The 15,432-nt window shown below is 34.6% G+C and overlaps 1 protein-coding gene across 2 annotated transcripts in view; it reads right to left on the reverse strand.

Annotated features, from left to right (window-relative positions):
- The window catches only part of LOC132098031 (TBC1 domain family member 22B-like), a 52,307-nt gene extending 41,327 nt beyond the window's left edge, over positions 1–10,980 (reverse strand). Inside the window, exons 1-4 of one of the 2 annotated variants that reach the window (XM_059504132.1) lie at positions 10,694–10,980; positions 4,270–4,326; positions 3,618–3,973; positions 2,097–2,264 (exon numbers count right to left, since the gene is read on the reverse strand). In XM_059504132.1, coding sequence (XP_059360115.1) covers positions 2,097–2,264; positions 3,618–3,973; positions 4,270–4,326; positions 10,694–10,749 — 637 coding nt within the window. In that variant the 5' untranslated portion in view covers positions 10,750–10,980. The remainder of the gene's footprint in view (positions 1–2,096; positions 2,265–3,617; positions 3,974–4,269; positions 4,327–10,693) is intronic. The other variant, XM_059504133.1, reaches the window with a different exon arrangement.
- Positions 10,981–15,432: the final 4,452 nt, after the last annotated feature.

A 15,432-nucleotide genomic window follows, 5' to 3' on the forward strand; every position in this document is an offset into this window, starting at 1 on the left:
TCTGGAGAACACATTTAGGCAAACAGCTTAAAAAGCATCTGTGTCGTGGCCTGCTGTCCTGTTTTTCCATACAGCTCATCTGAACTAAACTAGTTTGAGCTTGGTTTTCCTTATTTTACAATTCTGTTATTATCCGAATGCACCATTAAAATGATTTTCTTAATCAGTATTTGTCTTGTTTTCCAGTAAATTATCTGAACATCCTTACAAGAAATACATTTACTTGAAAAGGAAAATTGCATATCAAGATTTGTTTTCAGAGAAAGTATCCTAAAATAATTTTACATTTCTTATCACACTGGCTGTTTCTTGTTTGAATTCTAAATCTCAAATTACGATCGATTTAGGTTTAAAACGAGAGAACATATTTGTCAATGGGTAAGGAAACTTAATTCAAGACATATTATTAAGCAGGAGTTCAATAATAATATATTATGAATTAGGTTTATATCTTACACAGTTTGACTTCTTAAGTGAATATTTTTGGTTTAAGTATGTTTGACTGGAAAACAAGACAAATACTGATTAAGATGATGATTTTGGCAGTTTATTTTCTTTTTTATTATGTCTCTGAATAAAAATAAATTAATTTAATAAAACTTAAAGAGATATAGGAGCTACTGAATTTAAATACTTTGGACAATTGAAAACAGACAATTAAAATGTCACAAAGAAAACTCCTAAATTCCACAATAGAGTATTATTATTTGTTTCATGTTACAATCCGATTTCTTCAGAAAATGGAAAAACTTGCCATGCAGTTGCTAGGGCATTCTGTGTGGTTGCTAGGTGGTTTTCATACCAGAACCAAGCCAAAATAGCTCCAAGGCTCTAATTACTTACAAAAGCAGATGTCTCCTTAACATGCAAAGTATCAGTAAACAAATCAAGATGAGTTACATGCTAGTGCGACTGATCACAATTATGATTCCTGCCTTTGAAATAACCACTTAAAAAAAAAAGTCCATTGCATTGTTCTTTTCAAGTCTTACAATAAAGAGCAAAGATAGTTATTGTCATATAAGCCAGATGAATCACAGTGAATTTGAACCATTCTCTCTGTCTGGTCCTTTTATTTTTTTAATCGAATGGAGCTTCGATTCAACACCACTGTTCTCAATTACTTATTTTTGTCATTGTTATGAAGTAAACATTACATCACAGGTGGATGCCATTAGACCAGATATCATCGATCTGTCCAGGTGCTGAAGTCTAAACCTCTTTTTAAGGATTGTTTTTGTGAACTCCCGCCAAGCCCTCTGGGTCATTGTGATCCGTGAATGTAAAAACGTCTATGGAAACTTAAGGACTTGCTGAGAACATCTGGTGAGATCGCTCCTGGGTCGTTCTTGAGTTAGAACAAACACGAAACCGCTATCCAAGCGCTCCTAAAATACTAATGGCACTGGACACCTGCCAACCATCATATGACAGCAGAATGATGAAAGATCTCAGAAGCTATTATGAACTCAGAACACTGTGCAGGGAAGCCCCTCCAACTATATCACAAGTACATTTTTCATAAGTGCTTACGCATTATTTCCCCCCCGAATGACTGATGGTTCTCATTCCCCCGTGATTTCAGCCTGTCGCTCAGAAAGCTCAGAGCCTGCGGAGGCTGAAACTTAGTTATAAAGCAAAGAAGAGTGAGTCTCTTTGATAACATCATTATAGCATCAGCTGCACAAATGAGCGCAGGCAGACACAGAACTTGTTTTTGTTCTGCTAGCTTGCAGGTGCTCTTGAAGAGATGATTGGCTGGAGGACGTGGAGAGAACAGAAGGGCCTCTCAGCGTGAATTCAGGAAGACTAGGATAACATCATGGACTGTTTTCATGCATTCTGCCATCCCACACGGTCTCACCTGGCAAAGAGATTCAGCTAGAGGCGGAAAAGCAGGCGAGAGAATGAGGTGTGAACACATGTGAGGGTTTTGCGGCTTTCTGTTTTGAGATGGTTTCTGATGGATGGGTTTTAATATCTTACACAAATAACCCACAAGTGGCCACTTTTATAGTCCTGCTGAAAACAGACCTTATGCCTTGTTTTTCTTGTAATGCTTGCACAAATCTCTAATTGTTCGTTTTAAAGCTTACCCAAATCTGTGTTGGGACTGGCAAGTAGCTGCTTGAATTTATCCAATCGAGTCTTCTCTCTCACCATCATGGGCGGAGCTCCTGAGGAATTTTGGTCCGAAATGCGGGCAACCAATGGAATAACGGGCCGCACAGGAAGTGACTGCTGTTTTTGCAGGGTATTACGAGCTAAACAGGACAAAAATACAAATATTTAGCATTAAATATATTTCATAAAAAATATATAAAAAAATTTTTTTCAAATAACATCAATATATTTTTTAATTAAGGTACTATTAAATAAATAAATAAATATTATTTAACATGGATATATATTATACACACACCCTTTTTTTATTTATTTATTTATTTTTTTTTTACATTTGGTTGTTTTAACAAAATATCCTTAAATATTTTGTCATGTTAATGAATTTTATTTATTTATTTATTAATTATATACATTGCCGTTCAAAAGTTTGGGATCAGTAAGATTTTTAATGTTTTTTTACTGGAGTATCTTGTGCTCATAAAGGCTGTATTTTTTACTGAAAAACAATTATAGTGAAATATTTTTTTAATTTCTAATATTGGTTTTCTGTTTTAATATACTTTAAAATGTAATTCATTTCTGTCTGAAGTTTCACCATCATTACTCCAGTCTTCAGTGTCACATGATCCTTCAGAAATCCGTCTAATATGCTGATTTATTATCAGTGTTGGAAACTGTTGTGCTGCTGCTTCTTTTTCTTTTCTTTTTTTAAACTGTGATACTTTCTGAATTCTTTTATGAATAAAAAGTTAAAGAACAGCATTTATTTAAAATTAAAATCTTTTCTAATAATATGAGTCTTTACGATCACTTTTTGTCCATTTGACCCATATTGCTGAACATAAGTATTTATTATTAAAAAAAAAAAAAAAGACTGACTCCAAACTTTTGAAAGGTAGTGTATATTGTAACACAAGATTTCCATTTTGAATAAATGTCGATTTTTATTTTATTTTATATTCATATTTGAATCCTGAAAAATGTATCAAAGATTACAAAAACATGAAGCAGCACAATTGTTTCCAGCCTTGATAATAAATCAGCATATTAGAATGATTTATGAAGTACCATGTGACACTGAAGACTGAAGTAATGATGCTGAAAATTCTGCTTTGATCACCGGAATAAATTATATTTTACAGTATACTAAAATAATATCTTACAAAAATAACAGTTTTTTTTTTTTTTTTTACAACACAAAGTTGTATATACTCAAGTACAAACTCAAGTTAGCTTTCTTTAAAAGGATAGACAGCCAAAATGTTACTTGTTTTTCTAACCCTTAACTGAAAAGGCTAGTTGGACATATCTACTTACATGAAGTCTGTGATTGGACATTCAAAAAATTATTTATACAATCATACCAGCCATATAACAAACAGTAGTTAGGTAATGACGGGACTTTTTAGATTAAAGGTAGGTCGAAAAAACCCACATTTGACTGATGACTTTCTATCTTCTTACAAGCTTAAAAACAACAACGACCAGCATACCTGCATTAACATTGAGCTGGGCTTCGCTACTGGACTTTACCACCCTGCCATTGGCTGGACCGCTTTCCATATCCAGTCGATCTTGAATGGGGTTTGTGCTGATTGGTTCCTGCCTGTCCAGTGAGGGGGGCAGTGCCTCGGTGTCTTCTGGGGTTTTGATGATTTTGAGGCAGGGTGTTTGAGGCATGGATCGTGATTGGACAGGCGAAGATGAGAGCGGTTTAAGATTAAACATACCGTCATCCTCTTCATCATCAATGTCCCATGCATCATTGGTGCTCCGAGCAAATTCGTGGAAAGTGGAAGGTTTTTTGGATTTGGTGTTCACACTGTTAACCTTTGGAGCATCTTTTAATCTGTAAACAAACAAGTAAAGAGGTTTTCGAAAATGGTAATATTGCACACACTCTATAACATATGAACTGGTTACAGTTAGAAAGGATAATGCAAGACAAATAAAAAAATTAAAAAAAACTTTCAAAGGTTTCAAAGGGATTATGCAAATATTTCACTTATTTGGATGGACTTATGATGGATTCAAACCACAACTGAAAGGCAGAAGACATGAATGAAAAGAGTAAAGGCACAAATAACTGGAAAAACAAATGGCTGGTGTGCATGCAGACAGTCGACTATTAGCAGCAGCACTTACAGACGATGTCTGCGTGGGTCCAGAGGAGGGTGCTGTGCTCCATATACTGGCTGTAAGCTAAGAGAAAGAAAAGCTGATGTGTGCTTTAAAGAGAAGCAGAAACAGGACTGGGTAGGGGTGGGCGATATGACCAAAATGTTATATCACGACATGAGTAATTTTATTTCACGGTAATGATCTATATCACAATATTGTTATTTTTTGCTTTAAATAAAATCTTTATGATTGCTTTTTTTTTTTTTACTCAAGCTCACTGAAGACAAGTAAATAGTCAGCGAATAAATAAGAAATAAGAATAAGAAACTAATTACAAGCAGTAGGACAAAAAAAAAAAAACCTACAGTAGAACAAATAAATAAGAAATGCTACAGGCATTGTGTAATCAAAACTGCAGATTCTTTACTGAGTAAAATCATAATAATCAAGGAATTTTGCTGCCGTACCATAGATGCAGCAGGTGCAATGATATTACGCAGCGCCTGAAAATAGTATAATAGTAGAAAATAGGCCTTAGTACTAAATAAATAGGCCTAACTCCATTCAGTACTCCTGCATTCTATAGACAATGAGCTCATACAGCAAATCTGCCAATTGCATTTAAATGGTGTAACGGAGTACAAACTTCATGATCACGGGAAGAAGGAGGCGGGAACCGGCGGACAATCAAATAGAAACTTTAATGACAAAATAAAAACAAAACAGCGCGTCAGTCATCCGTGAGGGACTGACGCGCTGTTTTGTTTTTATTTTGTCATAAATAAAAATAAAAACCAAACACAACTAAAAGCCAGGCCTGGTCCTCTCTCAACCGTCACTGTCGTCGCTCCCGTTTTATATCCTTCCATCTCCTCCGTGGGAGTCGAGACCGGTGGGTCGAGCAGGTGTCGCTCATTTCCAAATCACTCCACCGGCCTCGCTCCTGTTCCCACGGCTCTCGGCCCCGCCCCACTCGTCACAAATGGCTTAAAAGCTCTTGTTTTTAAACTGCAATGCTTAAAAACATGCAAACGATAAGTTTTAGTGACCACGTAGCTAGAGCTGAAACAACTAATCGATTTAATCGATTAAAATCGATTATTAAAATAGTTGTCAACTAATTTAGTCATCGATTAGTTGCTAAACAACTTTTATTTGCCATAAGTGGCTCATTTTGTGCATATTTTAAATCTGGGGTGTCCAAAGTGTGGCAGTAATGAGCCACCGCAGGGTTTTATTCAGCAAGTACAGTAGGAGAAGTAGCGAATAGCCAATAGCTGGCCTCGTTTTATGTCACGTGCTTCCCGAACTGCGTCTGCAGCATTCAGCGAGATGGTGGAGACAGACGGCAGTGGAGTAAGCTTAAGAAAAATTCACACAGCAGGTTTTTTGTGTGTGTCCTTTTTTTTTTCTGGACAACCTTCTGATGGATTTTTCTTTAAAATGTGAGTTCCATTCAGGTTTCATGCCACTAGCATTTTATTCAAAGGATTGTTTACAATTTCACAGCATAAGCTATAAAGCGGTTTCCCAGTTGTGTGTTTACAGGGAAAAAAAAATAATAAAATGCAATGTACTGCAAATTTATTCTGTTTTATTCTTATTCTTCGTGAAAATATTTTCTGAAAGATTCCTTAAGCTTAATAAAACAAAACTCCAGGTATATTTTTGATGAGGATATGACAATGCAAAATGGTTAAAATCTCTAAAAAGTCTATGTTGAATTATAAAGACCCTTTGTTAATAATTTAATTGGAAAAAATGGGCAAAACTAAAATATAAGTACATTAATATTAATCGATTAATCGTAAAAATAATCGACAGATTAATTGATTATCAAAATAATCGTTAGTTGCAGCCCTACACGTAGCACAGAAACGTCCCGTGAATGTGTATGTTAACCATGATAGGCGGTTGATACATTTCTACCAGTTAATCGTGTCTACCAGTATATCGTCCACCCCTCAGACTCATAATCATATGATAGTAACTGATATAATCTCAATATTTACATAATTACAATCTCATGCTGTTCCAAAACCACATGACTTTCCCTCTTCTATGGAATAAAAAAAAAGTTAACTTCTGAGTAATATCTTGTTCACTTTTCCATGTAATGAAAGGCTGAATGGGAACAGCAACCTTTAAAATGAGATAAAAGGCACCATAAAACAAAGTATAAAAGCTTTAAACAAGAGATGCTATCAAAACATTTCTTTGCCCTCATGCTTCAGAGTCACAAGACAAGGAAGGATAGTGAAACTAAGTTAATGACACAGCTGTGTTCATAATGGAATACTAGCTTACTGCATTCCACATAATAAAAAAACCACGCAACAGTTTCAGACAGTACATTACATTCATACCAACAATTCGATAGGTATGTTTTTTTTTTTTTTTTTGGAAAGAAATATTATTATATATTAAGGATAGAAATAGTACATAAACAAATGTTACATTTTAAAATATATTCACATATTAAGCAGATTTAACATTTTAATAATAATAATAATAGTAATAATGATTCACAATTTCACTTCTTTTTTTAACTGTATTTTTGGTAGCTTTGGGAAGCATTAGGCCTAGAGACTTCTTTCTTAACATTAAAAAATAAATCTTGCTGATCTAAAACATCTGAACAGTAGTTAGGGTTAAGTTCAAACCTGAGTGGTGTAGACATTTAATGAAACCGATCACAAATCACAGCAGACAAACAATAAAGTTAAATTAAACTTTATTTTTATTTATTTTGTATTTAATTAAAGTTAAATACAATGTATTTTGAGATACATAGTGCCTTGATGTTTTTTGGATATATGGCGAATAATCTGTCATCTAGGTATGCAATGCATACATAAAAGTTGCATAGTATGAAGAGAACATAATACATAGAAACAGTAAGTATAGTATTACATTATGCTATTTAAATATACCCCGGAAACACACAGCGAAAAACAAATATCTGGAAATGCAGTGGTAGTTTAAAACCACTCCAGAGCAGGAGGACAGACCTGCTAGTGCTTGGTGACAGCAGAAAAAACATCTCAAATTAAAAGCTAAGCACACGGCTGGGTCCTCCACATTACTACAACATATAAATATAAATCTCTACAATATTACAGGCTATTGTGAGTTACTGTGCAATATCCTGCATAATGGTGAGAGAAGTCCAAACATTGCAATGCTAAGCAGAATTTTTACGGGCAACACAGGGCCATAGGTGTAGTTATATTGTTGAAAGGAAAATTAACATGGCTATTATGGTATGGTTGTAATATGGTTGTTACAAGGCCCTTTTCTGGTGAAGTCAACACAATACTAAAGGCATTATGTGCAAATGGGACCACAGAATAGTTGGCAAAAGCACAATGCAGCTGAAATATGGCTCATCAATTTTCATGCGAGTAGAAAATGAAAGGTAAATTACTTCCAGATATGTAAGCAAGCTGCTCACATTTGCATTAAATATTGGGCTGTGAGCGAGGAGTGTGTTTGAGCAGGAGAGCAGTTTGCCAGAGGGCAGCCTTATCTTAAATGTATGCCGTTCCTTCTGCTAAACACACATACACACACACACACACACACACACACAAAGACTTCGCCACACTACAATCTACATACAAAAGCTAACAGAGTGAGAAAACTGTCAGTGTAATTAATAATTTCCATTGAAAATTGCATTAACATGCTATTATAATAATTTAAACAAGGGAATAATTCAGTTATCAACTAACAAGACATATTCTGTGAATGAACAACTTTTTGTTTGCCTCTCTACAACTATAGGACATGTCATTTTACTAGGATGACACCAAAGTCGTCTGGAAGCATCTAGTATTACTTTTGCATGCTCGGTCCCTTCTGCTAAATGAGATCAATGGTGGGAAAGTGGCCACACCTCTCGTCCACTCATGTTACAGAGGGATCACACCCACTGCGTGTCCTCCAACTGCTGCCGATTCACCTGATCTAGCAACTCAAACAATCTAGAATCACAACCACACCCAAACAATAACGGCTGCTTCGGCTCAACATGTTCATCTTTCCCATCACGGAGTAGAATCCCATCCGTTTCTAACATCATCTTCATTGTGTTCTGCTCAATTTTCTGAAGATATGATACCATGAAAACTGTAGTAAAATGTATCAAATCTATCAAACATATCAATTTTAAGAGACAAAGAACTGAAAAAAACCCCAAGAGAACTATTTCCAAAAACAGCAGGAAACTTTGTAAATGAACAAGCCATTACAGTTCAGAAATTAGTCAAATAAATATGTTATTTATATATATTAATCCAGAACGCGGCAGGAAGATTAATTTTTAATGAGCCAAAAAGAATACATGTAACACCTCTGTTTATAAATTTGCACTGGCTTCCAATAGCTGCCCACTGAAAATTCAAGACATTGATGTTTGCCTACAAAACTACCACTGGCTCTGCACCCATTTACCTAAATTTGTTACTTCAGACTTATGTGCCCTCTAGAAGCTTGCGTTCTGCAAGTGAACGTCGCTTGATTGTGCCATCCCAAGGACTTTTAAATTAAATGTTCCCTCCTGGTGGAATGACCTCCCCAACTCAATCCGGACAGCTGAGTCCTTAGCCATCTTCAAGAATCGGCTTAAAACCCATCTCTTCCATCTTTATTTGACCCTCTAACTCTAGCTCTCACTATTCTAATTCGATTCTTAAAAAAAAATCTAACTACCTTTCTAATCTTTTTGTATTCTACTTTCTTTTCATTTACTATGCAATTGTGTGTTTGTGTGTGTGTGTGTGTGTGTGTGTGTGTGTGTGTGTGTGTGTATAAAGACCTCTAACACTAGCTTGCTTTATTCTTTTTTTATTGTATCTGTTTTGTTTTCATTTATTATATTATTTAAAATCCCATGCTAGGTGTACTGTGTTAACCTAACTGAGACTTGTTATAGCACTTATATTTCATTGCTCTTTTTGTTGTTTTTGATTGCTTCCACTGTCCTCATTTGTAAGTCACTTTGGATAAAAGCGTCTGCTAAATGAATAAATGTAATTATATATATAAAAACATACATACATACATAAGCTCTAGTCTGAGTACTTTGTTTAAATGGAAAAATGATGTAAAAATGCCCGTCCTGGCAAGTATCCTAGCAGCCGACTGAACATACTGTATCAGTGCATTCTCCTTATTATATTATAGCTTTTGCAACTTTTTGTAACTAAACTTGTATTTTTAATTTACACAGTCAAATACACAAATTTATTTGACATTTGATTACTTTATTCAATTTCTGTACCTAAAAACTAATGATTATTTGTTATTTTCTTTATTTTTATTTGACAGTATAATTTTTTCAAAACAGTAACTCTAAAACTGATACAAACCGAACAGTAAGTTCAACCGTTGCACCCCTAATATATAAATAAATTCAGTCTTTAAAAAGTATGTGTGAGTGTGTGTGTGTGTGTGTGTGTGTGTCTGTGTCTGTGTGTGTGTATATATTAAATTCAATATACCCCAATAAAAAATAAAAATAGCCCTGAAAATCAATTCCATCATGTGCATATATTACCTCTTGAATAAAACAGTGAATTTCAGTAGCAGCACTTCTGCCACACTTACAGCATGAGAGTTCCTCTTTTACAGGATTATGCAAGGCCTGATATAAAATCTTATCTACAAGAAACTGTCCAGTCATCACAAGGTAGCGTTCGCAGTCAGATGAACTGATTCTGTCTGTAACCATGAAAATCCTAACAACCCACAATGAAGCACACTCAGCAAACTCTCTGCCCAGAATAAACAAAAGGCCCAGCAAGGACAAATTAGACCAACTTACATGTCTGTTTTAAGAGGTTCAAACACCATTTAATTAAATACTGTTTAGAAAACAACCAGAGTAATGCATATGAAGGTAGTTTTGCTTCCTTTATATATATATATAAAAAAAAACTGCCATGGCAAGTACTTATTAGAACATAGACAGCATTGCATAGTTAGTCCAGTTACTGTAACATAACAAATTATTATGGAATCATACAGTGTAAGAAACTTTGTTTTAGAATAAAATGGCAGCTAAAAGGCAAGTTAGCACAGTTTTATAGTAGTAAAAATAAGGTATTTCGTTGATAGCTATGGTCACCATGTCGAACTTCAGTAAGGACTGATATAGCCAACACTAACTTCGCTACCATATGGCCACAAGTGGAGATCACACCAGCGGTTTCGTAATATGCACAAATAATCCTAATTTTGATCTTTACAACATGAGCAAAAACGCAACACACGTCCAGAATAGCCATGCTGTCAAAACAGACAGCTCACTATGTTTTGGCACACAGCCTTGGTGTCTAGTAAACAAAGCAGCTGGTCAGAGTCGATACCTTCATATAAAATGACTTCTGAGAACAAAAGAACACACTTAAACTAGTTCAAAGAGGAAATGAATGATTAAACTCACCTCCCGGGAACCTTTGGGTTTCTCCTCCAGAAATGCATCCTGTTGTCGGTGGCCATGGCGAGAGGACGCCCAATTTCACTCTCAATCAGCCATGAAAGCGAACCCCACGCCGTCAACCGACATGTGCAGATATCCAACGGCGAAAACGATGTTATTAACTGTATTGCCGCATATGTCTTACTTTTTTTTGATTAGTTACTGCGGGTATTTTGCCAACACAGAATGTGCCTACGGCGGTTCTGAATGGACGTCGCCATCTTGGAGGGGCATGAGGTCGCTCTGTGATTGGTTGAAATGACGAACAGGTGCATGGGAGCGGACCAATGGGGTTTCAGTTTTATTAGACGGAGACTCGTATTTTTATAGAAGGGTAGCAATATTCAATTTGGCATGTAATATGTAAAAAGACTATGCAATATGTAAAATGGCAATGCATTTCTGTATTTACATTTACATTGTCCAATACATTTGTGCAACGTTTGGTGCAAAATGAAAATTAAAATTAAAATTTCTTTTGCCATTTCATACACTAGTTATGTAAAATGAATACTCATTTTAACGCTTTATAAGTTGCAAAATTAAAATGTATTACAGAAATGATTAGATATGTATAACATGTTCAAACAAAATCTGTGGCAAAATTATCATTCAAATGCTATTTTTCTTAATTGCATTAACACTCACAATCTAGACACTTACGATTGCATTTTCATTCAATGTCCCGCAATGAATGTAGCAAAATTCAATGTGCACATTGAAAATGCATTCCGAGCCGATCACGTCTCCGCCCCCTCGCGCCATGTCAACTACACTTTGAGGTTTGTTTGTATTTCTCGTTATTGCAAATTATTTTTCTCATTATAGTCTAATTAGATTGCTGCAATACAGATATAATAAATCATCCTTTTAAATTAAAAGCAGTAAAACAAATAACGCAATGATGAATGCTTTACAAATTATGTCATTATTAACCCCCCCCCCTCCCCCCCCAAAACAAAACAAAAAACAAAAACGTGATTAATTATATTTTTAACCATTATGCATTATAATGCACTGATGAAAGAGTCAATTCGCAGTTCCCCAATTTGAACACTAGATGGAAATAGTTACACATAAATGTATTGCGCTCCTCTTAGATTTGAATGAAATTGAAAGTTTTCCCTGCTGTACTGAAGCCTGTAATTTGCAGCAATATTCATATTTTACTTATATTATCATCAGCTAAATTCTTGATTCGTTTCATAGCATGCGTTAAAAACATAACTTTTAGTATTAACCTTTAGATATATTGAAAAACTGATATTTCTAAAGCTTTATACCTCTGTTAAATCACAAAATTGCCATGGACTTGGCCTTTGCACTCTGATTATTTTTAAATAACACGTTTTCTTAGAATTACAAAATAATAATAATAATAATAATTAGATCGCAGCTTCATACTTACATAATAATAACGCGTTATATATGTATTGTAAAGTATAATTGAAATAATAAGTATAGTAAATATTAAAAGTAATATTAAAGTTGATTGTGAACTGAGTGCAGTATTGAGGGTTTCTATATTAGAATGATTGTTAAAATAAAAAGTAAAAAGTAAAAAAAAAAAAAAAAAAAAACATCTGCAGATGAAAAAAAAGTAAAGCAATTATACAATTACACAAACATCCTTAGTGGAAAGTTGGACATGATACTTCCTGTGGCCTCAAATAACTTTTGCTATTGTTATTCTACAAGGGCCCTTAAAAGAGTAGAACTTCCTCATCAGTCACAGTAACACTACTCTCAACACACTGCATTTATCAGGGTTCATTTACAAAAAGCTGATATGAAAGTATTATGTTTGTGTCTGTAATGGATGTGGAAATGAGCGCTAAACGGTGTGAATGAGTTCCCTCCTCTCGTGTCTGTGTTTGAGATCCTCCTGCTTGAAGAATTGCCCCCTTGTTAAAGCTCTTCCTTTGAGTTCATTCACGCATGCCACACACATGAAACAAACAGATGAAAGGTCACGTTGCCCGCGTCCTTCAGGAAGCTATGGCATCTGTGGAATGCTGCTTTATTTTCCTCCTAATTGCCCTGTGTTTTGGGTTTTGTGTGTGTGTGTGTGTTTTGTTGGTTCTTCAGCACCACACACTCCCAGAGCTGGGTTATCGAGTGCATGCACCAGGCGTTTCTGTCTCGTTGGTCAGCAGACTGAGACAGGAAGTCTTGAAAGACGATATCCTGCTTCTGCAGCATGTATGTCACTCTTCTCCAAAGGGAAATTATAAGGAAAAAACACCACATAAGCACTTCAACGTCCACCCACAGGAGAATGCTGTTACTCAGAGGTTGCTTTTTCATGGACTTAATTGAGATATAATTAAAGATATAAAAGATGCAAATGAGACAATCGTTGACATGTAGTGAGATTATTGAGCTTTAAAATGATTGTGGAACGCACACTGCCCTACAAAAGTAAAACATGTTTATACATGTTCATGTTTAGTAAAAATCATGAACATGTATAATCTGTCACATAATATATGGATTTGTCTCCGATTAAGAGAAAAGCTGAGTGAAAACTGATGACAAATAAAAATACTAACCATTTCCTCAGTTCCAGTATTGGCGTAGTTAATGTAACTTACAAATGTGCAGTTTTGAGAAATGAGAGTTCTTTTTTTAGTGTGTGTGTGTGTGTGTGTGTAAACTTTGAGTATATTGGCATTGAGTTATTTTAGTATTATTTATACATACTTTTATAGTATTTCATATCATTTTGAATTTGTTCTTTTTATTTTTTATGTTTTCAGATTTCAGTGCTTTTATCATTTTTATAAGTTTCATAAAAATATATATATATATATACAGTTCAGACCAAAAGTTTGGAAACATTACTATTTTTAATGTTTTTGAAAGAAGTTTCTTCTGCTCATCAAGCCTGCATTTATTTGATCAAAAATACAGAAAAAAACAATAATATTGTGAAATATTATTACAACTTAAAATAATAGTTTTCTAATAATAGTTTGCTCTCCATTTTAATCTCAATACTATCGAGGAGAATTTTTTTTTTAATATATAAAAATTAAATATTAACAATTAATTATTTGCAATGATTTTTTAAGCAATAAAAATGTCACTCAAGTTAAATAGAATAATTAAAAAAATATTAATCTCCAGCAATATCCCTATTAAAACTGTAAATGCATCTGGATAAAGGCATCTGCCAGAATCATCAAATTCTAATGTAACAACTCTTAAAGAGATTTAATTTATGATATTTCTTCCCTGGGCATTTACAGTCTACATACAAACTAACATTATTGCATCTTTCATCCAGTTCTTGTAATTCATTCAGAATTTATGTACATACGTTTAAAAAATCCAATTATTACACGTCTGGAATCAATAAATAACCTTCACTGTACTCATTTCATCAGTTTAATGAAATAATCTGAACTAAAGCAGATTCTTTTCTCCTCAATGAGTACTTCTTGTTCTGTCCCAAGGCCTGCCTGACACTTTGCTATCGCCTTCCAGAAGGAGTGTGAACACAATAGCTCCATGCCAAGGACATAGTCTCCGTCTGCACCACCCACAGACTGAGGAGACAGTTTAGTCATTGACTCCATCCGACTCAAAGTGTGTGTGTGTGTGTGTGTCATCATAAGACTGAACGCCACTCACAGGCGGCATGTTATACAAGAGGCCTGGTTGAGACTGGTACTGCCTGCAGAAGCAAGCGGTAGGTCAAAGTGGAAGTGCAAGAAGAGGGTGAGAGAAGAGAGGAAACCTAGGTCACAACGGCAGAGCATTGACTGGAACAGCAGAGGAACTGAGGAAAACCAAGCATCCACCACCTCCTCTTCTGAGATGTGCTATTTTTAAAACAATCATATGAGTGAATGAATCAAAAAAAAAAAAAATTCTGGGGTCTAAGGAGAAACACAAACGAGGTCATTTTAATATGCAAGTCATTTCTTCTAGGAAGCAAAGATTAAAAGCAGAACAAATGGAGACTTCGAAGTGTCCTACTTTTCTGATTTTTTCTTAACACTTTTTAACACTCAATACGTTATTACTGCATACTATTTTATAATGTAGCCTATTACAATACTGAGGTGCAGATAATTGCCACTGTTTGTAATAAGTAGGCTAGTATAAATAGCAGAAAATCCTGCTATTTTAAAAGTGTAAATCTATCACTATCTGCACTTAGTGTAAATTGCATATTTTTAAAAAATACTGTTATTTTCACTTAGTGTAAATTGAGTCCATCGCTTTTTGCACTTAGTATAAATAGCATTCATCACTATTTGCACTTATTGTAAACAGCCACTTAGTGTAAATCTATCGTTAAGAAAATATGCTATTTTTTACTTTGTGTAAATAGAATCTTATTGCCATTTACACTTAATGTAAACAGAACTTAGTAGCCTACACTTAGTTATATTTACACTTAGTGTTTACACTTAGTGTAAATAGAATCTATTGTTATTTGCACTTAGTGTAAATAGCATATATCGCTAAGAAAATATACCATTTTTTACTAAGTGTAAATAGGATCTAATTGTTATTTACACTTAATGTAAACAGCACTTAGTAGCCTACACATAGTGCTGTTTACACTTAGTGTAAATAGCATATATTGCTACAGTTTTGCACTTAATGTAAATAGCCTTTATCGCTATTAATACTAAGTGCAAATAGCCACTGCTTAAAAAAAACGCAAGCAAAATGTAAATCACAAATAT

Source organism: Carassius carassius, chromosome 21 (assembly GCF_963082965.1).
Source record: "Carassius carassius chromosome 21, fCarCar2.1, whole genome shotgun sequence".
NCBI classification, from domain to species: domain Eukaryota; kingdom Metazoa; phylum Chordata; class Actinopteri; order Cypriniformes; family Cyprinidae; genus Carassius; species Carassius carassius.